This window comes from Punica granatum, chromosome 5 (genome assembly GCF_007655135.1).
Source record: "Punica granatum isolate Tunisia-2019 chromosome 5, ASM765513v2, whole genome shotgun sequence".
Classification (NCBI taxonomy): domain Eukaryota; kingdom Viridiplantae; phylum Streptophyta; class Magnoliopsida; order Myrtales; family Lythraceae; genus Punica; species Punica granatum.
The window spans coordinates 898,669-926,191 of record NC_045131.1 but is presented as its reverse complement, the minus strand read 5'-3'; the positions used below and the strand labels follow the sequence as shown (position 1 = coordinate 926,191).

Sequence of the window (27,523 nt, the reverse complement as noted above, 5' to 3'; positions counted from 1 at the left end):
GTCTGCATTACTCATTCGAATTCCTGGAAGTTGACTGATACGAAGGATGCTAAGAGAAAAACCTGGAGAAACTGGTAAACATACATGCAACGACAATTGCCAACCTCTCTTTAACCACAACAGGCAATCCAAAATCCAACTTCAGTCAGCCCCTCACGATCATGCAAGTGTCAACTATTCAATTTTCTGACATCAGAAAGCAGTCTCCTCATTCAACATATCCCTGCCAAGGCAGCCGCAATATCTCCGCTCATTACTTGGCAAATCCTTTTATGATCTTCTGGTAATCGGCTCGGCTCAGTGGCTGCTATGCTAATAGCAGCTTCAAATTATTTGGAGACACCACTGCACGATTCTGAGAAAAATATTTCTCAGTCAATATAGGCCTCTCTCCAAGATTTTGATGTACAAACCATAGCCTATCCTCCATACATACACGCTACCTAACACAAAGCTGTAAAATTGGGCCCGCTGATTTGACCAGTTTCAATTTTTGATGACCAGACAACCCAAAAGCTGCAGACTTCAATAGCCATACTGATCATTCAGTGATGTCCGTCCATCGCCTGATTGTCCTGCAGAGAATGAGTCAATAACATATGGATTATACAATTCTCTCTTGTACAAAAATAATACTCTAAAATATTACAACATAATGAACAACTGAGGTTGTAATTTACCTTCAGGTGGAACCCATGATTCATATTCCGAGTTAGTGTCAAGGAAAGATGGCTTCTCAGGTCCTAGAACTCTTTTGGGTTTCTTCTTATTCTCCGCCTGCTCTTTAGTGCCAGAGAAATCATCATTTCCTTCGCCATCTAACCCATGGTAGCCTTTCTGGTGTTTCAGTAGCAGAGCCACAGCATCCTCTACCGCGAGTTCTGCTCCTTGGGAAGATGTTGAATCTTCAGGAGTCTTATCTACCGTCATTTCAGGCTTCTCAGTCTGTTTTCGCTTCCTTATTATGAGGCCAGCTACGGGACCTTCAGACCCTGAGTTCGAATTTCCCTTTAAATCATCTCCAGTACTCAGAATTTTCTTCCGGTCTTTGTAGTCAACAAACTGATCAGCCTCAGGCAGGGTCGAACATTCTGCTTCTTGTTTTCTTCCATCAATTTGCTTATCCTCTACGGCGCCGAGCCACTGTGGCTTCACCGTAGTATAAACGGCAGGTTTTTCCTCGGAACCATCATCACTGATCTTTTCACCTCCTGATGCCTCGCTTGATGTTGCCGCTGAATCACCAATTCCCTCTTCCGTAGAGACATTCGTGATTTCTCTAGGCTTGACACCTTTCTTAGCTTCACTCTTCTCGACAACATTAGCAGGTTCTGATTTATCAATTTTCGGTTCTTGTCCCTTCAAATCTCTTTTCTTTGAAGCTTCTCCTTTTGGATCAGCAATCTTCAAGAGGTATAATACCCGGTCCAACTGACTTTGGAGAGATGATATTTCCTTCTCAATCTGTGAGGTTTTATCAAGCACTGGTAGACAAGCATTGATCAGCTACAAGGCATTAAAAAGAAAATTAAGACAAAACACTTGTAATCTTCAAAGTAAGAATTCCTAACCAAGCTGGGATGAAAGGCCGGACATGTAAGCATCAAGTGAATCTCCAGCTCCAGTTTCTAAGACAGTTATTGATTCCGTTTGCTTCTTCTCATTTGCGAGCAGTTCTTTTTTCTCTTCCATTTCTCTTGTTATTGCATCCCTCTTGTCAAGGAGCGTATCTGCAGTTTCTATTGATTGTGATTCCCCAGGTTTTGCAGTGGATGTCTTCTTCTTCGTGCGGTCATAGAATTCATCATCATCACTGGAAATTGAAAATTCATAAAAGAAGTACAATTGTGAAACTATGAGAAAGCGTACATACAATAAAAATGACCCTGCTAGTGATCAGGATGCACAAGACACAGATTAAATCTTAAGACAGAAGACCATCCAAATTCCATCACATTATTCTTCCAATACATGGTTGAATCATAAAAACTTCAAATTAAAGAAGAAAGAGGCAAACAGTACGATACCTCAAAAGGTCATCGTCATCTTCGGTTGCTCCCTTGTTTTTACCATGAGAAATTTTTCCGGAACGTGCACCTATACTCTCTCGTATACTCTCATTTAGTGTCTCTTCCAAGTTCTCAAGTTCTTCCATGATCTACCAAGAAAAAGAATATTTATTTTACGATTCTGCACTTCACCACGTTATACAGTTGGCCAAAAAAACTAATAATCAAATCAAGGAAATAAGTTCATAAACTTCCAAGATTTACCTGTGAAATTCTTTGCTCATTGCGAGCAATTTGTGTTTGTTGCCCCTGAGTTAATCCACCTTGAGCTATATCCTTTGCACGAATTGCATCTATCTCTTTCTTCATGTGAGCTATCTACCAGCAACAACGATTAAACCATTAGAAATAATCAGATAACAAACTTCAAAATTCATGAATTCCTTTTATCAACAGGACAAAAGGACTGACCTTTTGCATTCTTTTTACTACTTTTTCGCGAGTTTTTTCCTGCTTTTCAGTAAGCTGACCCTTGAAAGTTTGCCAAGTCACCTCATCCATCTCATCCTACAATTCAGTGACAAATGAGTTCACCTCAGTATCATGCATTTTCCTGTATGTCCTCAAATAGAATCAATAATTAAATTCTCGACTGAAGGTGAGACTGCTCCTGTTTGGGAAATAAAATGACTCATAGAATCCAAGTTCATGGTGCCATGTTTTAGTCACTCTTCTTCGATAATCTGCTGGGTGAAATGGTAAACAAGAAGTGGAAGAGCACATCTGTCCTATTTGAATCCTTGAAACAAAGTAAGGTACCACAAACCTCATCCTCTTCAACAGCATCTTCTCCCATGCCCCATGAGATACCATCTGCAAGGTATGCCTCATCTCTTGCACGCTGTAAAGAAGCTTCCCTATCACGCAGCTTTTCTTGTAGTTTTGCTTCTTTAATAACTTTCAGGTCACTCTCCTGAAAATATAAGTATGCGTTTAATTAGTAACATACACTTATAAAAAGAATAAGGTGCACCGACAAATCAGTGGATTTTAGAATTAGTCATTTATCTAGAATCTAGAAGAACTTAAGTAAGACAGAAAATGCAAATTAAATACTCAGGGTAATATTTCAAAATGCACAATAAACTGGATGAATACAGTTGCAATTAAAGGGAATAGCTCCTCTGATCTGTTAGAGCTGTTTCTCTGAATTCATAAATACGAGATGAGGAAAAGACATCTCTTCATCATTCGCAAACAAATGTTTTCGTTTCATTTTTAAAAGACAAAAGATTACAAAATTAATTTTAATAAAAGAATATCAAATCATATAGCAATCGAATAACAGCAGTGAAGATAATATTCGTGTCTTACCGGTGGCATCAAGTCTGCTGGTCCTTGAAAAATGTATAATCGAGAAGATCTGCAGCAATTAATTGCAGACCTTTGTGAATATAAAATTAGTAGAAGGAGAATCTAACTCAAAGGAACGTCTATCCAGCGACTCCACAGATTACAAGAAAACCTCACATCTTATAGGCATACAACTAAAAGCAATGACCCTCAGATCTTTAATACCCAACCAAGAGCATGGGTCACATAAAAATCAACCATTCACTTTGACTAGATGCACAAGCTAAATGGCCAGTTGTTCACAAGCTTTCAAAGTGGCATCCGCAAATAGACTTCGTTACTCATTAGATTAACTAAACACAACCTAGATATGCAGCTCATAATAGGGAAAATGCTACTATATTTCAATATATACTTAGGCAAGGTGAGAATAATGGGACAAAAAAGGCCAGCACGAGTTAATAAGCCTAGCTGGAGGGCCATAAACAGGAGATCAGATGCCACTTTACTTACTGTCCGAATCGAATAACATCTCCAACATGCAAGTCCACGTAGACCTTCTTCTTCACCTGGATGAACATGGAAATTGTAATTAACCAACAGAAGCAATAAATTGGTATATCTCAATACTGGGATCATGTTATGTGCTCCCAATAGCAGAACACCTCCATGAGAGAAGACAACGAAAAACATGCTGCACAATAAATCTTCAAAAATAAATAAATTTTTTACTTTCATTATGGTACCTGATTCTTGTTCACAAAGGTACCGTGAGTACTGCCAAGATCATACAGGTAAGCTTCCCCATCCACGTTGAATTGAAGGACTACAATGAGGGAGGGCAAAATTGTTAGAGGCAAAGGTATCAATCCAATCCCAATTCACGAAGCTCATGGGAAATTTCATATCACAACTAACATACTATCAATACCAACACTTCCGGCTTATAAGGTTTTCAGCTAATCGCCTCACCAAAATTCGAACTTCTGACAAAAGACCCGATAATTATTTCATAAAGCAAGAAACAGCTCGAGAACTGAATATTACCGGCATGGAAACGGGAAATAGTTGGATGCTCGAGCACAAAATCACAGAGATCAACCCGCCCGAACATGTAAGCCCCTTTCTCGTGTCTGAATGAAAGCAAAAACAAGGGGAAAAGGAGAGGATATGATTCAAATTCAAGTGAAACTCAGGTAGTGAGTTGAATACACATGGCAGCGCTAGGATTTCAAAGATGCATACACGTTGAGCTGATCAAGAATGTAACCATCCTTGAGCACTTCGAGATAGAATTGGTGGCAGGGACGCTCACTCCACGGAGGAATCGTGTAGGGCACCGGAACGCCCTGAGAGCTCGGCTTCGTGCTACGCTTCAGGACAGCCTCTTCAGTACTTTCGGGACCTGAGGAGTCAGGGGCTCTGGTAGGAGGAGAAGGCATAGAAGATGGCGTTGCAGAAGTGTCCGCGGATGCTGCTTCTACCGTGGCCTCCTGAGCTTCAGCTCCGACGGACGCAACTGTCTCGTTTTCCGGCTGTCCAGGAGGCGGAGGATCCATCGCCGTCGTCATAGTACCGGAGAGGGAGAAGCGCGAATTCAGAAGTAGGGAGATGTAAACGGAAGTTCTGAAATGTCGGACGGTGTCTGCCGGTGGCGGGGAAAGGCCGACAAAACGAAAGGCCGTACGACGGCGGCTTTATCAATCGGCCAAGCCAATTCGGCCCAATAATAGAAGCTGGGCAATATGCTGATCACATGGGCTTTTTTTTTTTTACGTATCGCACGGTCCACAGAACTGGGCTGGGCTGACGAGGAATATTTGGGGAAAAAGAAAAAACTGTACTCCTATTATAGTAGGGAAAGAGGTGGGGGGGTAGGAAATCAATATCTATATCAAAGAGGCTGGTTGATGCACAATTGTTCCCTCTTCTAGCTGGAGATTTCCGGTTGTGAAGAGAGATGGCCCATGAATGGCATATACGTTCCGATCAAATTGCACGTCGGCGGATCTAACAAGGACATATATACGTTCTGTTACACGCCGAGCAAACAGTATGCAAATCCGGAGATCCAACTTTTTCTTTCTTCATCAGAAGTGTGCAAAGTATGAGTGGCTGGAGACATGTTCTCCAGCACTAGAGAGGAGACCGAAGGAATAAGCAGAATTGTCATCAACTTGGTATTACTTGACAACTTAAAAAGACATTATTGAAAGTACAAGAGCGGCATCATTTATGCAGGTGGGTTTTTGTACACAGATCGCACTTTTGTTTCGAGCAAGGAAACGTACTTATCGAGCATGGAAATCACAGCCTCAAATTCTGCTATTTGCTGCTCGATTGCATCAATCTGCTGTACATACTCATCAAAGCTACCTGATTTTGATTTCAACTGCTCTACAAATACTCTTAATCCTGAAGCGACATCTCCAAATTCTTTGTACTCTTCGGCAACTTTCAGGTTCATCTTCTCCAATAGTTCTAGCTGATTGTTTGTGCCCTGAAAGCATATACCCAATATTCTCGTCAAATTTTCTGAGGCAATTTTTTGAATATACCGAATAACACTGTACAATAAGGATATCCATAGGAAGTCGCACAACTACTGTGCTTTGGACATCAAGGTGTTACGTACAATCTGAAACCAAAACAAACCTAAAGGAACCTAAGGATTGAGAGAGGAGACCTGCAGCTCAGCTTTGACCATGGCAGAGACATTAATGAAGAGATTACCAAGTGCCTCCGCCAGCTTGTCTTGCTCCACTGGCTTCTCGTCTTTTCCATCCATCAGTAGACTTAAGAATAGAACTTTTACAAGACTACAACTCCACAATCTACACCAAGCCGTGAAGGTTCTCAAACAAATGTTCCTGAATATTTGCCTCCGCCTGTCCCTCCTAGCTAGATGCAGCCCTATTAATATTGAACAACAAACATTAGATGAATTTAGTGACAACGATGTAGGGTGGGATGTTACCAAAAGAACAAGTAGCTTAAATGTAATGCTGCATCCTTTCTTTCAAGTGACTCTTCTAATATTGAACAAAAAACATCAGATGAATTTAGTGACAATGATGTAGGGTGGGATGTTACCAAAAGAACAAGTAGCTTAATGCAATGCTGCATCCTTTCTTTCAAGTTACTCTTCCAGGTCGAGAAAAATGCAATACTGACAAGTGATATAAAAACGAAGTGGGATATTATCAAAAGAACAAGAAGCTTAAACGGAATTTGTCCTAAAATGTCTAATACAAGGCCCCAAGAGGATCATCTCCTGTTGACGGTCATTGCTCAGTGCGATATGATACTAATCTTCCTCGTATGATTAACTTATGCCATGGAAATTGTATCCTCCAAAGTGAAGCTGCAAAGTGACAGGTTCTCCATTCACTGGAGAATGGACGAAAAGCAGTAATGTACAAGAGTTCACAGAATGAAAGAAGTAAAGGAGGCTCCGAAACTCAAAATTACTTTTTAAGCACTCGAGAACATGCCTGTGATTATGGATCAATCGATCCCGTGGTTCATCATAACCTTGAAAAGAGAGGAAATTATCTCATTTTGCACAAAAATCGATACATTAGCAGCGAGCTGCGAGCCTGTGACAGACGTCGCCTTAGAGACTTTTACTATAGCATAAATTATATCACTCAATAGATCAACCTTGCATCGGCCTGATCATTCGAGCACAACCAACTCCACCGTATAACCAATCAGGTAAACCTCGTACAACGTTACTCCTCCGTGCAAAATCTTCTTCTAAGCTTCAATGAAGACGAAAATCACACCGATCTAGCACAGAATCAGCTCACTACAGCCGAAACTTCCGCAGTTGCTACTTTATTTACAGTATAATCAACAAGCAGCTCGCACTCATATATAAGCATTCACGGCTAAGAGGACCTACCGAAAATCAGGCCGATACATCCGTCCTTCAGGAGCACAGAGAGGACGAAACGAGAACCGTCGAGATCGCAGCTTCGAGCCCGAGAAGATTACCGGATTGCACGTCGGAGGAAGAAACACGGCGACGATACCAACTTCCACTTCAGGCGAGCCGTTTGGTCGGAAAATAAAATCCCGTCGGGCGGACTGTTTAATACGTACACGAACAGAAACTATTTGATCCAGTGAATTGGGCCTCAGAGGAAACGGGGCCCAATGGGCCGTCTTGATTGGGCTTAGTCCATTACAGAAAAGGAAAAAGTGGACCTTGACTGTAGACCGGTGTAGCCCCAAAACCAAAAGGATCTTCCTATCAGACCGGGTCCGACCGGCTATATTAGACAGACCGGTCAGGTGTTCATGTACTGCGCAGCGTTCCTAAATAAGAGGATTTTGTTTTTTTTGGGGGGCTATATTTATAATTAAGGGAAAAAAAATTGTTGCTGACAGACAGACAGAAGAGAAAAGAAAAGAAAGAACTTGTTCTTTGGTTTTTTTTTTTTTCTTTTGGAGTGTGAGGGGGAAAAAAAAAATGAAGTGAACGGCGAGCGAGAAGGGAGATCGGAGAGATGAAGGCAGGGAGTGCTGCTAAGCTGATCGTCGACGCCCTTCTGCAGCGGTTCCTCCCACTAGCACGGCGTCGCATCGAAACCGCCCAAGCTCAGGTCAATGATTTGTCCTCCATTTCTTTCTCTACGACATGTCTCTGTTGTATGCATCTCTTTGCACTCAGTTCGAAGAGATGAAAGGAGTTGAGATTGAAGTGATTGCAGCCTCAATTCGACGTGAAGCTGAGCTGTAAGTGCAGTGTGTTGCCTTGCCTTATGGTGGTGTTGGGATAATGGTTGAAGGAATGAGCTGGTTGAGGTGCTGTAGCTGAGGCAGGACACTATGGTTCGGATTTTGAGATCGAGCGAGCTATGATACGCTTCAACTACGATACTTTGGAGATTCCTTCGATGTAGAAAATTAACGAGCTTTCACATACCTCTTCCGAGCTCAAAATTTGACTTTCAGTTGTATGGAGCTGGATATCATCATCTTCTTTCATAAAGTCTGCAGTTGGTAAAAACGTATCGTGCATGACCAGCTGCAAACCCAAAAGGGATAAATAAACATGTAAAAAAATTAGTGGCCTTGTAGATGGAAAGTAAAATTTTTGAAGGAAAACGGGATATAGTTCTTGCTCGCATGTTTGCTCATTGCCGTTGTTCCATGTGTTCAGTGCAAAGAAATGTCCAATTTTTGTATTATTATTGCTGTTCCATGTATGGTACCGTTACATATTCTACATTGATGAGGTGTTGATCCTCTAAATGGCCTCTCCTATTCGTGAGCTGAGACTATAGTTCGGATAATACTGTTTCTCGATTCCCTACCCATAGTAGCCTGCAGACTTTTCATTGCTCAAATTTTTTTCTTCTCTTTAATCTTGTGTCATCTTGATATATATTGATATCTTCTCTTCTATATCTTGTCTGTTATATACAGGATGGACAGTACCTCCGACCATCAGACCCAGCCTATGAGCAAGTACTGGATTCATTGGCTATGGTTGCTCGGCATACGCCTATACCTCTTCTGGAAGCTCTTCTCCGATGGAGAGAGAGGTAATTCTATGAGTTCCATTTTCTAACTTTTTTTTCTTTTCCTGTTCTTAATTATCTTTCTCTGCTATGGAATCTCTCTAAACCGTGCAGAATTTCCCTTTCAAAAGTTGGCTCTTTCTTTCTTTCTTTCTTTCTTTCTTTTAAACTGTTCTCCTCCTATAATTTTTGTTGCAGCGAATCTCCAAAGGGTGCAAATGATGCATCTACATTTCAAAGGAAGGTTGGCTTCAATTTAGCATACCAAACAATTCTACAACGTGCTGAACGCTACTTGATTGTTGCTCATAAATTTGAAATAAATTTAATTTATATGCTGTTTTAGAGTAATAATTAGAATTGGAAAAGAAAGTTATTTTTACATTTCAAGAAGCAGCCTATCTGGCGTCCTCATTTATATGCACATAGAACACATAATGTGCCTTTGATAATTTGAAATGAGAACTTTGTGGTGGGAGATTCAGGATTAAATGGGTCCTCAATGTCCTATAATTGCTCCTTGAAGAATTTGCCCTATATTGCTGACACTGATGATTATTCATTGGAAAATCTGAAAGCTCTTGGTATTTAGAATTCCATCCATAGAGCTGTAGCCATCAGCTGTTTATTGACTCTTACTTTATAAGAGTTTACCAGTGATGAAGATATAGAAGTTATAGGTGATTGAGGGTTCATGCACCTATTTCATATGACATTGCATGTTCATGTCTGTTGCAAATTTATTAATGGTTGGTTTTCACTTTTCTGGGCTCAGCTTGCAGTGGAGTGTATCTTCTGCTCTGCATGTATCCGGTTTGTGGAGTGCTGTCCCCAGGAGGGTCTTACAGGTGAGGTCAATCTTTCGCTTCTTGTTTATACTCACTTGGTTTCTTCAATCTAATTATGAGGTTTTCTATCGTTCAGAAAAGCTTTGGAAGGGGCTTGAGAATTTTGTTTTTGACTGGTTGATAAATGCTGACAGGTGAGGCTTTTATGTCGATTTGGAACAATTTAAGATGTGCAGTATTGGTAACTGATGCATTACTACTTTATTATATGCCTGTCTAACACAGAATTATTTGACTCTTTCCTTGAACTAGTGAAAGAAATGTTCTATAATATATAATCTTATGAAAATTCACGTAATCTAGTCATTTGCTTTCCCATGTATGAACTCAGTGTGTCCTCATTTCAGGGTAGTAAGCCAGGTAGAATATCCCTCATTGGTTGATTTGAGAGGACTCCTTCTGGACCTGGTTGCTCAACTTTTAGGTGCCTTGTCCCGGATCAGGTAATCATATTCAACCTTATATTCCATGAAGTTTTATCTGGAGTATGTAGCCATGGTTCTATTTTTCTCCTTGCTGCTTCCAGTAGATCATTAATTATGATTGATGCCAATAAACTTTCTTGGTGGATACTTTATCTGTGAGATAGATGTTCATCTAGTCATTTTCTTTTTCATCAATACATCTGTAAAGCTAATGCTTGAAAAGTTTTGTGAAGAATAATCTAATCTGATCTCGTGCTTTATTGATCATATCTTGGTATGGCTTCCTGGAATTTTTTGTGAGTGATATATGAGGGTGATTTTTGCCTTGTGTTTTCCATTACTCCGTTCTGTTGTCCATTTTGTGATACTGTCGCACTTCATTCTCATACTAAGCAGTAAGCTTTCATAATTAGTCATCAGGAAGTAGCATGTACTTCCAGCTTTTCAAACATTGCTTAAGTAAGTAGGCCATAATTATGGTTTAAGATTTGGTACTGCTTTTGGATTAAATGAGTTTACTTAATTCTGCATGTTAAGGGTAAAACTTCACTGATGATATCGACCCTTTGCATGTCATCCACAGGTTCAGCTCAGTAACTGAGCGTTTCTTCGATGAACTCAAGACTCGTTCAATTGATAGTAGTGTTGCTCGAAGTGAAACCCTCAGTATCATTAATGGTATGCGGTACCTGAAGCTCGGGGTAGGTAAACAGTTTCATTTTCTCTTTTCTAGTAATATTGGGATTAGAAACTCATAAAGAATCCTTAATTCCCTAGGTAAAGACTGAGGGTGGATTAAATGCATCAGCCTCCTTCGTGGCAAAAGCCAATCCTCTAAATCGAGCTCCTCATAAACGAAAGAGTGAGCTTCATCATGCACTATGTAGTATGCTTTCCAACATCCTGGCACCTCTCGCTGATGGTGGAAAAAGCCAGTGGCCTCCAACAGGTGTAGAGCCTGCACTTACTTTGTGGTATGAAGCTGTGGGCCGCATTAGAACACACCTTATTCATTGGATGGACAAACAAAGCAAACATATAGCAGTAAGTACATATGTACTCAATATGAATTTCTGAAATTTTGGGTTGTGTGTAACAGAAACATAGAGTAATCTTCATCAGATCTTTATAGAAATGATCGGTTGGACATCCTTATCATGAGAGGTTGTTCCTATTTGGCGGAACTTAAGTTGGCCAAAAACATCACAATTTCTAAGGGATGCTTCATCTGGAACTTGAGCATCATGCAGTGACTTAGCAATTTCCTCTCCTTAGTCAAGCTCTTCGCTATAACCATCATGTTTGCGCTATAGTTCATTCTTTCTCATTACTCCTTTGCTTTTGGTCTAGCGTACCACCTCTCCTTTGTCTTCATCATCTTTATAATATTGACATATGCTTTCCTACGTGCTAGGTTGGCTATCCTCTGGTAACTCTTCTTCTTTGTCTTGGCGATCCTCAAACTTTCAATAATAGCTTGACCTCTCACATGGAACAACTCTACAAGCTTCTCAGAGTAAGTTCAGTCGTATCTCTGTTGGATAATTGAAAATATCATGCATACCCTTTTGTTTTTCTAGCACTCAACAGTTGATCTTTTACCGGTATTATTTTTTCCTATTGCTGTCTAATCCCATGACATCATCTGCACTACTGCAGGACAAAAATCATCGTTTTATGGCCTTGGGCTGTCTTCATCGAGTTATGAGATTTTACTTGAGTGTGTATGCTTCTAGCCATGCGCAAAATCAAAGATGGGACTACTTGGACAGTGTGACCTCGCAACTTTTGACTGCTTTAAGGAAAGGACTGCTCACTCAGGATGTGCAGCACGATAAACTTGTTGAATTTTGTGTTACAATTTCTGAGCATAACCTTGATTTTTCCATGAATCATATGATTTTGGAATTGCTTAAGCAAGATAGTCCAAGTGAAGCCAAGGTTATTGGTTTGCGTGCTTTGCTTTCCATTGTCATGGCTCCTTCAAGCAAGCATGTTGGCCTGGAAATATTCAAAGGTGCGCCATCTACGTCAATGAGGTATTGGATAGGCTATAGAACTGTTAAAATTGTCTGCACCCATTTTAATGTCTGTCTAATGAGCAGGTCATGATATTGGTCATTACATACCGAAAGTGAAGGCAGCAATTGAATCTATATTGAGATCTTGCCATAGAATCTACAGTCAGGCTCTTTTTACTTCTTCAAGGACCACCATAGGTAACCTATACCTTTCTAATTTATGTTAAGTGGAAACTGGCGAGTTTATGCATTTCATGAGTTTTTCTTTTTTTGTTAATTAATTATAATGAATAGTCCTCTGGTAGAGGGTAAGGTGCATTGTGTTTCAGTCAGAATGATGTTTAATATGGGACAGTTTCGAAATTAAGTCCATTAGAAATAGTTTGATGATTTTGATTGATGCGCCTTTACTTCTTGCAGGTTTTAGCTGCATCCTTAAAATATCGTCCCCCCCCCCCCCCCGTAGTGATAAATCCTCTAGTTTTCTAGTACAGATGATGCTTGACTTTCCTTGAAGTATATGCTTTCTCTGCTGAAACACCTTGTACTGATGAAATCTGCTTCTCTAGATGCTGTGACCAAGGACAAGGCTCAAGGATCACTCTTTAGGTCAGTGTTGAAATGCATACCGTTTCTAATAGAAGAAGTTGGCCGAAGTGACAAAATCACCGAAATAATACCCCAACATGGCATAAGCATTGATCCTGGAGTTCGTGAAGAAGCCGTCCAAGTCCTAAACAGGATTGTCAGATATCTTCCTCATCGCCGATATGCAGTTATGAGAGGGATGGCGAACTTTGTTTTGCGGCTTCCCGATGAGTTTCCTCTCCTCATTCAGAATGCATTGGGGCGCCTCCTGGAGCTCATGCGATTTTGGCGAGCATGCTTATCTGACAGTAGACCTGAATTTAGTAGTGAAGATGTGAAGAATGTGGAGAGGGAATATGAACGATACAAAAAGCCTTCTTTCCTGCAGCCCACGGAGATGATTGAGTTTCATGCTTCAGAGATAGATGCAATTGGTCTTATATTTCTGAGTTCCGTAGACAGCCAAATCAGACATACTGCACTGGAGTTGTTACGCTGTGTCCGTGCCCTTAGGAATGATATATGGAATTTATCTATGTGTGAGCAAGCAGATGATTGTATTATAAGCGAGGCCCGACCAATTTTCATAATTGATGTTCTAGAGGAACATGGGGTGGCTACACTTTCCCTTCTTCATCTCTCTTTCTGTTCAAAATCTCATTTTGGTGAGGGGCAGGTCAGCTTCTGTGTTATAATTTGAATATTTCATATTACAGGATGAGATTTTTCAGAGCTGCTACTGGGATTCTGGCTGTCCATTTGACTTGAGGCGTGAATCTGATGCCATTCCTCCTGATGTTACCCTACAATCAATTATATTTGAGAGCCCCGATAAGAATAGATGGGCACGTTGCCTCAGTGAGCTTGTAAAATATGCTGCAGAGCTATGTCCAAGCTCTGTTCAGGAAGCGAAGTAAGCAAACCTTTATCTTTACCCATAATAGCTCTCTTACTAAGAAACATTGTGGAAAATATTGGGAGTGCATACTTCTGTTATTTCTCTCTTCAGTATTGTAGTTTCTGCTTGGTTCTCTCATGATAGTACTTTTGCATGTAGGGTGGAGGTCATGCAACGTCTTGCCCATATTACACCGGTTGAGTTAGGTGGGAAGGCTACTCAAGCACAAGACTCCGAGAATAAACTGGATCAGTGGCTTATGTACGCGATGTTTTTATGTTCATGTCCTCCTGATAGCAGAGAAATTGGGGGTTTAGCAGCAAGCAAATCTCTTTATCATCTAATATTCTCCTCACTGAAATCTGGATCTGAAGCCCACACAGTATGTAGCCAATGAAACTCTATAATTTGGTACTTATATATAATATATGAGCAGATATGTTATTCTGAAAGGCCAAAATATCTTGGGCGAAAGGAAGAATTCCCTGGATAATGATGATATTTAGATCCAAACTTTAAGAGGATGAACTATTGTTCTAAAGCTTTCATCAAAACCTGCTCATTTCTTTCTCAAATGTTTCCTGTGACCTTGGGTTGATGTTACCTTTTTCTTTGCTTGTCTTAGCATGCTGCCACCATGGCTCTTGGTCACTCGCATCTGGAAGCATGTGAAATTATGTTTGCTGAGCTTGCATCTTTCATTGATGAGATTTCTCTGGAAACAGAGGGAAAACCGAAGTGGAAGGTGAGTTGTAAAATTCTAGACACCTTTATTCCTTGCTTGATCTGTTTCGTTGAGAATGCAGCCTTTTCTATTTCCCTTTCATTTAAAATTAGATTTCAATTGAAAGGTTCCTTATGTGTTTCCGCACACCTTTGAGACCCCGAGAAAATGGACAATGTGCCTGCGACTCAATAGTGCTCAGAGCAGTTACTGCCAACTCGCAGTAGTGATTTAGTGTTTCAGAAATTTATCTGGGAATTCTATCGGGCGCATTGTCAGCAATAAATGATATAATATTCCCCAGCAAGGCTCTTGAGTTATCATTATGCACATTTTTGTTATGTGACGCTTCCATTTTCATTTGGGAGTTTCTTTCTAATTGTACTTATTTAATCAAGGCTAGTTTCACACGCCAAACTTTTTACTTCAACTAAGAATATCTGATATGCTTTCTTTGTGTATACAGTCCCAAAAAGCTCGCCGCGAGGAGCTCCGAGCCCACATTGCTAATATTTATCGCAAAATTGCTGAAAGCATCTGGCCTGGAATGTTGGCCCGTAAGCCGGCTTTCCGCCTCCATTATCTGAAGTTCATTGATGAGACAGTGAGACACATAAGCTCCGCACCCCCCGAGTGCTTTCATGAAATGCAACAACTTCGTTATGCACTGGCTTCCATCCTAAAAACACTTGCCCCTGAATTTGTCGAATCTAAGTCAGAAAAGTTTGATCTTAGAACCAGGAAGCGGCTGTTTGATTTACTCCTCTCATGGTGTGATGATGGAGGAAGCACATGGGGTCAAGATGGTGTGAGCGATTATCGCCGTGAGGTAGAACGCTACAAGTCTTCACAGCATTCTCGGTCAAAAGATTCTGTAGATAAGCTCTCATTTGACAGAGAACTGAGTGAGCAGGTTGAGGCCATTCAGTGGGCCTCAATGAATGCTATGGCTTCGCTCTTGTATGGACCTTGCTTTGATGACAACGCAAGGAAGATGAGCGGGCGTGTCATCAATTGGATAAATAGTTTATTTATGGAGCCTGCTGCTAGGGCACCTTTTGGTTATTCTCCTGCAGATCCAAGAACTCCCTCTTATTCCAAGTACGCTGGAGAAGGTGGGCGAGGAACTGCTGGTCGGAACAGAGGCGGTCATCTCCGTGTGAGTTTGGCAAAATTGGCTTTGAAGAATCTTTTACTCACAAATTTGGACCTATTTCCTGCTTGCATTGATCAGGTGATTCATCTATGATTTGTATGGCTTGTTTTCTGCAATAGATATATCGTTAATCTGAGCAGTATTCTTTTGGCAGAAGAAATTCTTCTGACCAAGCTGCTCTTAAAAATTTTAGATGAAATATAAATGCTCTATCAAATCAGTTCTTTCTTAAGCTTTCAATCATATGAACGCCTTTTATAGCTCAGAATTTGAGGCATCTCTTTTTTCAGAAATTATAATTTCACCTTTTTCATTTCAGTGCTACTACTCTGATCCTGCCATTGCCGATGGATACTTTAGTGTGCTAGCAGAGGTGTATATGCGACAGGAAATACCAAAATGTGAGATTCAGAGACTTCTGAGCCTTATCTTATACAAAGTGGTGGACCCAAACAGGCAGATCCGTGATGACGCACTTCAGATGTTGGAGACCCTTTCTGACCGCGAATGGGCCGAGGATGGGATAGATGGATCGGGAAGCTATCGAGCTGCTGTGGTTGGTAACCTTCCTGATTCCTACCAGCAGTTTCAGTACAAGCTTTCGTGCAAGCTTGCAAAGGATCACCCCGAGCTAAGCCAGCTCCTCTGCGAGGAAATCATGCAGAGACAACTAGATGCAGTAGATATAATTGCTCAGCATCAGGTCCTGACCTGCATGGCTCCATGGATTGAGAACCTTAATTTTTGGAAACTCAAGGAGTCAGGTTGGAGCGAGAGGCTGCTGAAGAGCCTTTACTACGTCACCTGGAGGCACGGAGATCAATTCCCTGATGAGATTGAGAAGCTGTGGAGCACTATTGCTAGCAAGCCCAGGAATATCAGTCCTGTTCTGGACTTTCTGATAACAAAGGGCATTGAAGATTGCGATTCAAATGCTTCTGCCGAAATAAGCGGTGCATTTGCTACATATTTCTCTGTTGCTAAGCGTGTGAGCTTATATTTGGCACGTATATGCCCTCAGCGAACTATCGATCACTTAGTGTTTCAGCTGTCTCAGAGGATGCTAGAGGATAGTGTTGAGCCAGTTGTCCCAACAGCGAGTAAGGGAGATGCAGGTGGGAATTTCTTATTGGAGTTCTCCCAGTGTCCGGCAGCAGCCCAGGTCACTTCTTTAGTAGATAATCAACCCCATATGTCACCATTGCTGGTTCGGGGTACTCTCGACGGTCCACTGAGGAATGCAAGTGGCAGTTTGAGCTGGCGGACATCAGCTGTGACAGGGCGAAGTGTGTCGGGCCCACTGAGCCCAATGCCTCCTGAGCTAAACATTGTCCCTGTTACCGCAGGCCGTTCAGGTCAACTCCTTCCTGCTCTGGTCAACATGTCTGGCCCATTGATGGGAGTCAGGAGCTCGACAGGAAGTATAAGGAGCCGCCATGTGTCTCGAGACAGTGGAGACTACCTCATCGATACTCCAAACTCTGGTGAAGAGGGGCATCACTCTGGAGTCGCGGGGCATGGAGTGAATGCTAAAGAGCTCCGCTCAGCACTTCAAGGTCATCAGCAGCACTCTCTCACTCATGCGGACATAGCATTGATTCTTCTAGCGGAAATTGCATACGAGAACGACGAGGACTTCCGGGAACACTTGCCTCTACTGTTTCACGTCACATTCGTGTCTATGGATAGCTCGGAAGATATCGTCCTCGAACATTGTCAACACTTGCTTGTGAACCTGCTGTACTCTCTTGCTGGGCGGCACTTGGAGCTGTACGAAGTTGAGAACAGTGACGGAGAGAACAAGCAGCAGGTTGAGAGCTTGATTAAGTATGTGCAGTCCAAGCGCGGGACCATGATGTGGGAGAACGAGGACCCCACTGTAGTCAGGACTGAGCTTCCCAGCGCAGCCCTCTTATCTTCCCTGGTCCAGAGCATGGTGGATGCTATCTTCTTCCAAGGAGATTTACGAGAAACTTGGGGAGCTGAAGCTCTCAAATGGGCAATGGAATGCACTTCGAGGCACTTGGCTTGTCGATCTCACCAGATATATAGGGCACTTCGCCCAAGTGTAACGAGTGATACTTGTGTTTCCCTCCTCCGCTGCCTCCACAGATGCTTAGGAAACCCTGTTCCGCCAGTCTTAGGATTTGTTATGGAGATTCTCTTAACATTACAGGTCATGGTGGAGAATATGGAGCCGGAGAAGCTTATACTTTACCCTCAGCTCTTCTGGGGCTGTGTAGCCATGATGCACACAGACTTTGTTCATGTGTATTGCCAAGTCCTTGAGCTCTTCTCCCGAGTCATTGATCGATTATCATTCTGGGATCGGACGACCGAGAATGTCCTCCTCTCTAGCATGCCCAGGGATGAGCTTGACGTTGAGGTTGGAGATTTTCAGAGGATAGAATCGAGAGGTGCCTCCGAGATCCCATCCTCCATGGGAACTCTCCCGGCTTTTGAAGGTGTGCAGCCTCTGGTGCTCAAAGGGCTCATGTCCACAGTCAGTCATGGGGCCTCCATCGAGGTCCTCTCAAGGATTACTGTCCATTCCTGTGACTCAATCTTCGGGGACTCAGAGACAAGGCTCTTGATGCATATCACAGGCTTACTCCCATGGCTCTGCCTCCAGCTCAGCAATGATCCGGTCATGGGTCCTGCCTCCCCACTCCAGCAGCAGCACCAGAAAGCTTTCTCTGTTGCAGCGAACATATCGATGTGGTGCCAGGCAAAGTCTTTGGACGATATGGCGACTGTCTTTATGGCCTATTCCCGAGGTGAGATCAAGAGTATTGAAAACCTCCTTGCCTGTGTTTCTCCATTATTATGCAACGAGTGGTTCCCGAAGCACTCAGCTCTCGCTTTTGGGCACTTGCTGAGATTATTGGAGAAGGGTCCCATTGAGTATCAGCGTGTGATCCTATTGCTGCTCAAGGCCCTACTTCAGCACACTCCAATGGACGCAGCTCAGAGCCCACATATGTATGCGATTGTGTCCCAGTTAGTGGAGAGCACTCTATGTTGGGAAGCCTTAAGCGTCTTGGAAGCCCTTTTACAGAGCTGTAGTTCATTACCGGGCTCTCATCCTCATGAGCTCGCAGCCGAGAATGGGATTGGGCCTGAGGAGAAACTCCTGGCCCCTCAGATGTCATTTAAAGCTCGAAGTGGGCCACTTCAGTACCCGACGGGACTGGGATTTATGTTGGGCTCGGCCTCCCAAGGAGGTGCCAACGATTCAGGATTGGCACCTCGGGAAGTGGCTCTGAGGAATACACGATTGATCCTTGGGCGGGTTCTTGATAGCTGTGCTCTCGGACGGAGGAGGGACTACCGACGACTTGTGCCTTTCGTCACTACTATCAGCAACCCATGATCAGCATCAGGAAGTTTGTCACATGGAGGCTGCAAGCTTGGGATCTGATGTCGACCCTCGTTCCCATGGGGAGCTGCTTGTTTGATGCTCTGGTTTTTGTTGTTGTATATATGTAGCGTATGATTTTGTTGGACTGGGAGTGGTTATATAGCTTGTAAAGTATTTATAGCTCTGTATTCTCAGCTTACAGAAACCCCCTACATTTTGTGTCATTTTGGTTTTCTGTCTGCTATAGAATGGATTCATGTGAGCTGCTAAAACGGGCATCGCGTCGCTGACTTTTCATTCTGCCAAGGTACGTTGTTCTTGAGAGTGATATGTAGGGTCATTGAAGAGCACCAGTGGCCCGTCGAGTAGAGGATCTTTGGACAGGATGACACAAAAGCCTCGTGTCTCCTTTGCTGATTCCGTCTCATTAACAGAAATATGTTCAAGAATGAAATAAACCAGAAAAGAGAAGGGAATTGAGGAAGTCATAACATCTGCAGATTTATTTCGAGACAGAGTCCCTGCTCGGCTGAACCTGAGCAACAACTCAATTGAAGCCTCGGTCAAGAAGGCCGAGAAGATAATCATATCAATTCCTAGACTGAGACCCAACACTCTAATCGTAACCGGCAGCGACATGATCCAGCATTGACAATTGTGTTTGAAAGATTAAAGACCGCCCCAGTTAGGAAGCGCTGTTGAACTCGTTAAAACCAACATTTTCATCTTGCCTCGAGCAATGGAGGGGTCTTTTCGTCAGCAATCGCCTTGTTCTTCCATCATTTCTTTTCCTTCTTTTCAGTTGATATCTCCAATAGTCATATTTTCCATTACTTTACAAATTTACCATATAGCTTGTGGTATAATTTGATCTTCGAGCAACTTAGAACCCCACTACTTCAAGTCTAAGATATCTATATAGAAGCAGCTTATTGTCAGCGATCAGATCAGCCAAAGAAAGCTTCAAAACTTATATAGCTTTCAATACGAGCAGAACCAACCTTTAGCTTTTGCTTAGCCTTGACTTGAGCTGAAATCTTTGATTGGTCATGAGCTGAAATCTGTCGCAAGTAAATTCAATTCTGACTCCGAATCAAAACATCCAAAATTCCTAGTTTCCCAACACAAGCTGAAGCAATAGGGACCAGACTCCAGAGAAGTAACTAATTCTTTGGGACAACTTTAGAACTACAATGCGAAACTCAAAGTCAAGTCTTCTTGTTGCTCGCATGCATCTTCTCTTGTCTCCTCATTGAAGGGACATTCAGAGTCAATCATGTTACCCGAACCCTTCGTCTCAGCAATCAGCAAATTAAGCTTCTCATAAATCTCTTCGCAACTTGGGTGAGCCCTATCACCGACGAGAAACATATGAACCTCATCCTTCACTTGGATCCAACTACAACCCGGTTCCTTCCTCAGCTTATTACTCCTCATCGCCTTCCTCATCTTTGAGACCTCCTCCCACATTCCTGCATTTGCATAAATATTCGATAGCAGGACATAAGTAGATGAATCTTCAGGCTCCAATTGAAGAATATAACTTGCTGCCTTCTCTGCTACCTCCACACTACCATGAGTAGTGCACGTACTCAGCAGAGTTCTCCATATCACCGCATCCGCCTCGATGGGCATCTGGCAGATAAGCTTGAGGGCTTCATTGACCCGACCAGACCTACCCAATATATCAACCATACAACAATAGTGCTCCAATTGAGGATCTAACTTGTACTCTCCTAGCATCATCTCAAAATATTCCAACCCCTTTTCAGGGAGCCCCATATGAGCACAAGCTCGGAGGACAGAAACAAAAGTCGCATGGTTTGGCTTCACATTATGATGTTGCATTCTTTCAAAGACTTGCAGAGCTTGTTCTCCAAGCCCGTGTTGGGAGTATCCGCAGATCATAGCATTCCATGTCACAAAGTCCCTGTTCGGTGCTTTCTCAAACATCAGATGTGAATCATTAAGGTTTCCACACTTGGAGTACATATCAACAAGGGTGCTGCAAATGTATACATCCTCTTGCAGCTTTAACTTCAGAATCCTAGCATGGATTTGCTTCCCGAGGCTGATCGTCGCGAGATTAGCGCAGGTGTCAAGGATCGTTGCATATGTGAAGCTATCAGGCTCTGCATTATTCTCCAGCATCCACGAGAAGTATCTGTGGGCTTCCTCGCTTTGATTTTGCAGGGCTAGCCCCGAGATTATCGCGTTCCACGAGATTGTAGTCTGTTGTTCCAGTCTATTGTGAATTTTTTCTGCCTCTTCCACTATCCCGCACTTGGAATACATATCAATGAGAGCAGTTCCTACAAACATGTCCAATCCGGTTCCCAATTTGATTATTCTATTATGGATCTCCACCCCACAGCTCAAAGCTTGGAGACCACCACAAGCTTTGAGAACACTCCCATAAGTGAACTCATCGGGCTCCATTCCTGAATGGACCATTGAAGCGAACAGCTCAAGAGTCCTCTCTCCATCTTCATTCTGCTCGTGGGCCGCAATAATCGCATTCCAGGACACGGCATCTCTTCTCTCCATTTCATCAAAAACAAGGCAGGCTTCCCTTAGAGCTCCACATTTTCCATACATGTCCAGTATTGCATTTTTAACACAAATGCTTGATCTAAATGTGCTCTTAATTGTCAACGTATGAACCTGAAGTCCCTCGATAAGCCCTTTAAATACTCCACATGCACTTAATGCACCCGACAGACTTATTTCATCGAAACCAAGACCAGATCTCTGCAAAAGTCTAAACAAAAGCAAAGCCTCAGACCCCTTGTCACTCTGAGAATATCCAATAATAATCGCGTTATACGATTGCAAACTGGGTCTTGGCATCATTTTGAACAGCTTCTGAGCATCGTCCAACCTCTCACACTTCCCGTACATATCTAAAGTAGCAGTTGCTACTATCACATCATCTCCGAAATTACTCTTCAAGGCATGTCCATGAAACTGACTCCCAAGTCTAAGTGCAGTCAAACCTGCACTAGACCTCAGAACACTGGCGTAGGTAGATTGGCTCACACCAACTCCTGCTCGCTGCATCTCCTTAAATATATCTATGGCTTTGATCAACTGATCGTTTTGAACATAACATGCAATGAGAGCACTCCAAGAAACCAAATTCCTCTCAGGCATCTCTTGGAAGAGCCGAAGTGAACTTTCCAATTGCTTACACTTCCCGTACATGTCCACAAGAGCACTCGCAGTGACCACATTATCGTGAAAACCTGTCCTAATTGCAAGAACATGCACTTGAACTCCCAAACCCAAGTCTTCCAAGAGAGAAGATACTTTCAGGATAATGGACAGCGTAGAATGGTCAAACCCAGTTCCCACCTGCCGCATCTCTTTAAACACGCCAATTGATTTCACGCAATCTTCGTTCTGTGCAAACCCCGAAATCAGGCAATTCCAAGAGATAATGTCTCTCTCGGGCATCAATCTAAACAGAGCGTCCGCAGCTCTCATCGCCCCATGTCCAGCATAGCCAAATACCAAGGCATTCCACGAAACAGTGTCCCGCTGAGGCATTCCATCAAACACTTTACGAGCATAGTCCAAGTTCGAACATTTTACGTACATCTGCATTAAACAGTTTTCAACGAAAACTGTCGGGGTGAATCCCGAAACAATCATCTGGGCATGGGCTTCTTTACCACTACTTATGGCTTTCTGGATCGAGCAATCTTGAAAGATGTGGGAAAAGGTCTTCCTCTTTGCGGGGGTTACCGGACATTCTGAAATTGTGCAGAAAGTCGAGAAATTTATCGGGGCATTCTGAGGGGGCCTTGAAGAGCTGGTGAGAAGGGAGAGTCTTGGGAGATGAAAGCGAAGAGAGAAGCGAGAGGCCATCAACTGTGGCAGTCATGCTTTGAAGGAATGGTATTCTCTTTCAGACAGTTGATCGACAGCTATGCAATCCATCAAGCTTCCGGAAAAACCGTTAAAAAGACACCATCTTGTGGGACTGCGTTTAACTGCTCCATTACAGCCCGTGGTTTGACCACTACTTCAATTCTAAGATATCTCTGGTCTGGTAAGCACAGGCTCATGATCAGCCGCTATCTCATTAGCCAAAGACAGCTGATGTCAACTCTCGTTCCCACCCATGGGGAGTTGATTGTCTCTGCTTTTGTTGTTGCATATTCATGCAGTGCATGATTTTGTTAGATTATATAGTCTGCAAATTATTTATAACCCCGTACATTTTGGATCATTTTGGTTTTCTGTCGATTATAGAATCGATTTGAGTGAGAGGCGCTACGACGGGCCTCAGTGACTTCATTATGGGATGGTACGTTGTTCTTCAAAGTGATAATAGTTTTATCGCAGAACACCAGTGGCCCGTCCCGTCGGGCGGTAGATCTTTCGACACAAAAGCCTGTCTGAATCAAAGATGTAATGGAATTCGAGCAAGCAAAATCTATCTCGAATGCTGATTCCATACCATTAAGTTTTCATTCGTTGCCAAATTTAACAGAAGTGTGTTCAAAGATGAACGGCACCAGAAAAGAAAAAGGGAAGAGAGGAAGTCATGACATCTGTTGATTTATTTCAAGACAGTTCACACTCAGCTAGACAAACCAGTTTCAAGCAGGCAATATCAAGAAAATATAGTACGGACAGGTTACTAATCCTCCCGATTTGGGTACACAATTTTGTACATGTATTATGCAACAAAGTCTCACACAGAAAGCTTGGAGCTCGTCAGAGTCATGATTCAAACCCTTCCCAAGCTTTGCTGATTTCTTTTGCATGACCTCACATCAACACAATTCCATTGTTCATGTCTCGGGCTCAAGATTACATGGGCGAGGACTTGTTCTTCTTGAACAAGGCATAAGCATCACTGTATATTGCCACCAGGTTCGAGAAGACAGCAAGAACAATCATAAAAATGGCCAAGATCTTGTCCTTCTTCGTTGCTATGCTGTGTCGGTCCCTGCAAAACAGATTTAAGTTATTACATCAAATCAAACTTCTGACGGTAACGGAGTTAATGCATCTCATAGAATATTTTCAAGCTCACTTTAAAGTGATGGAAGCGGGAAAAATGAACCCAAGGCAAACAGCAGCAGTGGCTCCGGTGAACTGGAAAGCATCCCAGATGCTTGGAATAAAGTTTGCACCCATAAAGATGACAGTAATCAGCCCAGCTGTAATCAAGCCAAACCTCACATTGTCTCGGGATAAAGACCTCCGATGGGGAAAGAGAAGCCCATCAAGGTTAAGCCGTAAAGGATGGAAGACAATAGGGAAAACAAGCATGAGGTGGGCCGCATAACTAACACGGACAGCATCATTTAGGATTGAGCTGTAAGGGATTCCAAGATCAGTGTCAAAGTTTGCAAGGACATCATCCAAGGTCCCATCACCGAACAGGAGGAACCCAAAGAAGCTCGTCATTACGTAGACAGAAGAGCACAAGGCAAGGGCTGTCCGCACAACTGGCTGAATCTGCGTGTTGTCTTCGAGTTCATTGTCGATGCTGTGAACTGCAATAGTTTAAGATAAATCCCAAGTTTAGCAGGTTGTTCAGCAAACAGTCATTATTTTATTTTCTTTTGTATGATGGACCCATCAACAACTATTAACAAGCACCCTTGGATGACCTACCCCAACCTCATGCATTGGGGTTACTCCACGAGGGTCCACATGAAAGGAGGGAATAACCTAGACCAGAATGAAAGAGATTCCTTTGCTCGGATTGATCAAAACTGCTAATCGTTATTGGTCCCTTATTGATTGTTGTCTGATATACACTGACCAGTGATGGTTATTGGTACTTTCTTTTTTACCATTCTAAGAGGATGGTGAATCAAGTTGAGATGCCTCGCCACGTCCCAACTCACTCTTTTGACCACTGGACCTATGTGTTCGGTTAGGAACTATCATTAAAGACAGTGCTGAAAAGTCTCTCAATTGTTTCCATCAGTTTAAATATGCATTCACTTATAAGCAAGAGAATATAAGATTAGTGTCATTCGGAATTCTTACGTACCATTGTAATGGCAGATATATGCTGTTACAAGAACGGGGACAACAGTGAAGAGCTTCCAAAATGACGCCAAATCAGTAATATCAGGCATCAATCTCGGCATCGTAACCCCTCCACTTATCAACTTCACAATTGAAATTCCGATTGTGATGACAAGAAACACCACAGCCAGCGCAACTGATAAAGCAGATGTGAAACTCAACGAGTCTGCAACCACAGCAGAGATCAAATCAACAATTTTCCAGAACCATAATTGATCGAATATAAAAGAGTTCCAGACAGTCATATGATAAGTATGTTGGCGGTGACTGGAAATTTGTGAACTATCAATATTCTATGCGAAACTACTATACCTTACATAAAACTACAGATAGCTAAAAGAATGTATCATCCCAACTGCAAAACAGATTTTGGCATTTGACAGAAGCAAATGAGCGACTGAAGCGAATAACTCACCAATCCGCTTGAAGCATGCAAGTGGAGAAAATACACCGAGGGTCGTGACAATAAGAACAAAGGTACGCCCGTTCCACCAGTGTTCTCCAAACCACCCTTCCAGCACACCTGCGTGGTGTACCCCACTCGAAGATGTTCCAGAGAGCACATCACCTTTAAATCAAGGATTTCCACATGAAAGACAAAAAGGAACGATAAACACATGCAGAAACTTCTTCCAAACACTTGTAAGTGAATAAAAAGGAACCCGTATCAATTGATATATAGAAGCCGTTAGTAGTATGTAATACCTATAATGATCATGTAGACAATGAGCACGCCGATGTTGTTAACCATAACACATATCTGCAATAGAATCTTCCCGTACTTCCCAAAAGCATCTCCCATGAGACCTCCATAGGAGAGAGACTTCCCTGCTCTGCTAAACCTGAGCAGCAACTCGATTGAAGCCTCGGTCAAGAAGGCCATGAAGATAATCATAGCGATTCCTAGACCAAGACCCAACACTTTCATTGTTGCGGGCAGTGCCATGATCCCAGCACCAACAATTGTGGTCGACAGATTAAAGACCGCCCCAGTGAAGGAAGCGCCATCAAACTCATCAAACCCTGCGTGTTCATCTTGCCTCTTGGGCAATAGAGGGGCCTTTTCATCGACAATCGGCTTGTTCTTTCTTGATTTCCTCTCCTTCTGCGGGGCGACATCTCCGGTGGTCATCTTCTCTATTACTTCACAAATTCACCAAACAGTGTATGGGTGGATTGATCTCGGAACACCTTAGTACCCGGCTACTAAAATTCTAAGATATCTCTGGTAGAAGAAACTTATGATCAGCAATCAGATTTGCCAGAGAAAGCTTCAAGATTTTATATAGCTATCAAGAAGATAAGAAGAACTAACCCGTAGCCTTTGCTTAGCCTTGAGCTGAAATCCACCGCGGGCAAATCAAAATCCTTTTTTTTTTCTTTTTTCTTTTTTCCCTAAACAAAATGAACCAACAGAGTCCCAGACTCAGAGAAATGACAATTCGAAGCGGTTGTGGCTATCGACGAAGAAAACCCAGCAAGAAAGTCTGACCCTTTCACCTAAATCCTGAAAGAGCTAACCTATTCAAAGTAATCTACAATTGAAATCAAGGGCTTCTCTTGAGCAAAGATCAATTCTTGGGGGTTTGCTCGGAAGAGGGAAACGAAATGAAACTCAGAAAGGAGACTGATTCGGGTTAATAAGGAAAGCAATTCAGAGATACCCAACAAACAGACAACAGAGAAATGAGGAGGAGACGGCTTTGAACCTTCCAATTATTGATCCATTCGCACTTGATTGCCTTAAAAATACAATATGAATCCCAGGGGGCAACAAAAAAAAAAAACCCGCAAAGGCAACACCGTTACGATTTTTGTCTTGTTTTCCAGTTTGATTTGCTCTACGTAAGAGGATACGAATTGACTGAAAGCACCATCGTCGTCGGCACGGGGATTTACCAGATGCGGATAAAATTTAGGAAAAGCAAGAAGGGGTTTTACAGTTGTTTCACGACAAGACGGTTAGTAATTGTGCATTTGATTTAAGATTTTTATTTTGATTGTGAAAATAGATAAATAATTATATAGTGCGTTGACTTAAAATTAAAGTTAAAATTTATAATTTTAACTGTCAAAATAAAGGAAACATTCACCTTCTTCTTCTTCTTTTTTTCCCCTCTCCCTCATCCAATCCAACGAACGTCTACTGAAATTTGTTATTTTTATACAGCTCCATATTTCCCTCTTTTTTTTCATTTTGTTATATTTCAATTATAGGGATGAGAGGTAATTTTGAAAAAGAAATTGCAGATTCTCCCTCAGATGGGAACTTTTCAATTTTTTTCCTATTTTTCAACAATAAGTAATATTTCTTTCCTAACCTATAAAATTCCTTCTGGTAATTAGCAACTTTAACCTGGATATAAGTAAAACACTAAACAGTTGAAAAATTAAAATTATTGTGAGACATAATCATTTAAGAAATTATGTGTAAGAATTACTGCAATTGGAAAAAGAAAAGAGACTCGGTTTTGATTATTATCTCAAAAAAAGTTCCGGTAAAAATATTCTCTTTGATACAACAATTGGAAGAAAAAATATCAAAAAAAATG

General features: G+C 42.2%; 5 protein-coding genes across 7 annotated transcripts; 1 reads left to right on the top strand and 4 right to left on the bottom strand.

Annotated features, from left to right (window-relative positions):
- Nucleotides 1-50: 50 nt before the first annotated feature.
- LOC116208494 (kanadaptin) lies at nt 51-5,023 on the bottom strand. Its single transcript, XM_031541977.1, has 12 exons — nt 4,608-5,023; nt 4,410-4,495; nt 4,109-4,188; nt 3,876-3,931; nt 3,384-3,432; nt 2,836-2,982; nt 2,481-2,576; nt 2,274-2,387; nt 2,028-2,158; nt 1,572-1,813; nt 681-1,484; nt 51-575 (listed from the first exon to the last, which is right to left on the bottom strand). Exons 1-12 carry the CDS (start codon nt 4,931-4,933, stop codon nt 526-528), a joined length of 2,181 nt encoding a protein of 726 aa, XP_031397837.1. The 5' UTR covers nt 4,934-5,023; the 3' UTR covers nt 51-525.
- Nucleotides 5,024-5,519: 496 nt separating this feature from the next.
- On the bottom strand, nt 5,520-7,459 carry LOC116208496 (biogenesis of lysosome-related organelles complex 1 subunit 2). Of its 2 annotated transcripts, XM_031541981.1 has the most exons (4): nt 7,270-7,459; nt 6,456-6,531; nt 6,049-6,275; nt 5,520-5,862 (listed from the first exon to the last, which is right to left on the bottom strand). In XM_031541981.1, exons 3-4 carry the CDS (start codon nt 6,148-6,150, stop codon nt 5,596-5,598), a joined length of 369 nt encoding a protein of 122 aa, XP_031397841.1. In that variant the 5' UTR covers nt 6,151-6,275; nt 6,456-6,531; nt 7,270-7,459; the 3' UTR covers nt 5,520-5,595. The 2 variants fall into 2 exon arrangements, with proteins under 2 accessions (XP_031397841.1, XP_031397840.1); XM_031541980.1 differs by lacking the exon at nt 6,456-6,531 and having other exon boundaries at nt 7,270-7,457.
- A 306-nt stretch (nt 7,460-7,765) lies between these two features.
- On the top strand, nt 7,766-19,186 carry LOC116208490 (cell morphogenesis protein PAG1). Of its 2 annotated transcripts, XM_031541970.1 has the most exons (17): nt 7,766-7,972; nt 8,799-8,917; nt 9,092-9,137; nt 9,669-9,741; nt 9,818-9,875; nt 10,089-10,184; nt 10,750-10,867; nt 10,944-11,210; nt 11,581-11,682; nt 11,826-12,183; nt 12,272-12,385; nt 12,757-13,388; nt 13,492-13,688; nt 13,833-14,055; nt 14,299-14,418; nt 14,864-15,631; nt 15,873-19,186. In XM_031541970.1, the coding sequence occupies exons 1-17, from the start codon at nt 7,877-7,879 to the stop codon at nt 18,924-18,926; spliced, it is 6,441 nt and encodes a 2,146-aa protein (XP_031397830.1). In that variant the 5' UTR covers nt 7,766-7,876; the 3' UTR covers nt 18,927-19,186. The 2 variants fall into 2 exon arrangements, with proteins under 2 accessions (XP_031397830.1, XP_031397831.1); XM_031541971.1 differs by lacking the exons at nt 7,766-7,972; nt 8,799-8,917; nt 9,092-9,137; nt 9,669-9,741 and having other exon boundaries at nt 9,830-9,875; nt 10,750-10,844.
- Nucleotides 19,187-19,368: 182 nt separating this feature from the next.
- On the bottom strand, nt 19,369-23,151 carry LOC116208493 (pentatricopeptide repeat-containing protein At3g02330, mitochondrial). Its single transcript, XM_031541976.1, has 2 exons — nt 19,916-23,151; nt 19,369-19,828 (listed from the first exon to the last, which is right to left on the bottom strand). The coding sequence occupies exon 1, from the start codon at nt 22,782-22,784 to the stop codon at nt 20,103-20,105; it is 2,682 nt and encodes an 893-aa protein (XP_031397836.1). The 5' UTR covers nt 22,785-23,151; the 3' UTR covers nt 19,369-19,828; nt 19,916-20,102.
- Nucleotides 23,152-23,452: 301 nt separating this feature from the next.
- On the bottom strand, nt 23,453-26,703 carry LOC116208495 (amino acid transporter AVT6A-like). The gene is made up of 6 exons (XM_031541979.1): nt 26,287-26,703; nt 25,677-26,196; nt 25,387-25,539; nt 24,934-25,137; nt 23,962-24,427; nt 23,453-23,874 (listed from the first exon to the last, which is right to left on the bottom strand). The coding sequence occupies exons 2-6, from the start codon at nt 26,101-26,103 to the stop codon at nt 23,736-23,738; spliced, it is 1,389 nt and encodes a 462-aa protein (XP_031397839.1). The 5' UTR covers nt 26,104-26,196; nt 26,287-26,703; the 3' UTR covers nt 23,453-23,735.
- Nucleotides 26,704-27,523: the final 820 nt, after the last annotated feature.

Coding starts and splice junctions, on each gene's coding strand:
- LOC116208494 (XM_031541977.1), bottom strand. CDS start 4,933: ATGACGACGGCGATGGATCCTCCGCCTCCTGGACAGCCGGAAAACGAG. Junction 4,496..4,607: donor ATTCTTGATCAGCTCAACGT/GTATGCATCTTT, acceptor GCTTTCATTCAG/ACACGAGAAAGGGGCTTACA. Junction 3,932..4,108: donor CCTTTGTGAACAAGAATCAG/GTACCATAATGA, acceptor ATGTTCATCCAG/GTGAAGAAGAAGGTCTACGT.
- LOC116208496 (XM_031541981.1), bottom strand. CDS start 6,150: ATGGATGGAAAAGACGAGAAGCCAGTGGAGCAAGACAAGCTGGCGGAG. Junction 5,863..6,048: donor TGGTCAAAGCTGAGCTGCAG/GTCTCCTCTCTC, acceptor ATATGCTTTCAG/GGCACAAACAATCAGCTAGA.
- LOC116208490 (XM_031541970.1), top strand. CDS start 7,877: ATGAAGGCAGGGAGTGCTGCTAAGCTGATCGTCGACGCCCTTCTGCAG. Junction 9,742..9,817: donor TCCCCAGGAGGGTCTTACAG/GTGAGGTCAATC, acceptor TCTATCGTTCAG/AAAAGCTTTGGAAGGGGCTT. Junction 11,211..11,580: donor AACAAAGCAAACATATAGCA/GTAAGTACATAT, acceptor CCTACGTGCTAG/GTTGGCTATCCTCTGGTAAC.
- LOC116208493 (XM_031541976.1), bottom strand. CDS start 22,784: ATGGCCTCTCGCTTCTCTCTTCGCTTTCATCTCCCAAGACTCTCCCTT.
- LOC116208495 (XM_031541979.1), bottom strand. CDS start 26,103: ATGACCACCGGAGATGTCGCCCCGCAGAAGGAGAGGAAATCAAGAAAG. Junction 25,540..25,676: donor TGTCTACATGATCATTATAG/GTATTACATACT, acceptor CTTGATTTAAAG/GTGATGTGCTCTCTGGAACA. Junction 24,428..24,933: donor ATATATCTGCCATTACAATG/GTACGTAAGAAT, acceptor AAACTATTGCAG/TTCACAGCATCGACAATGAA.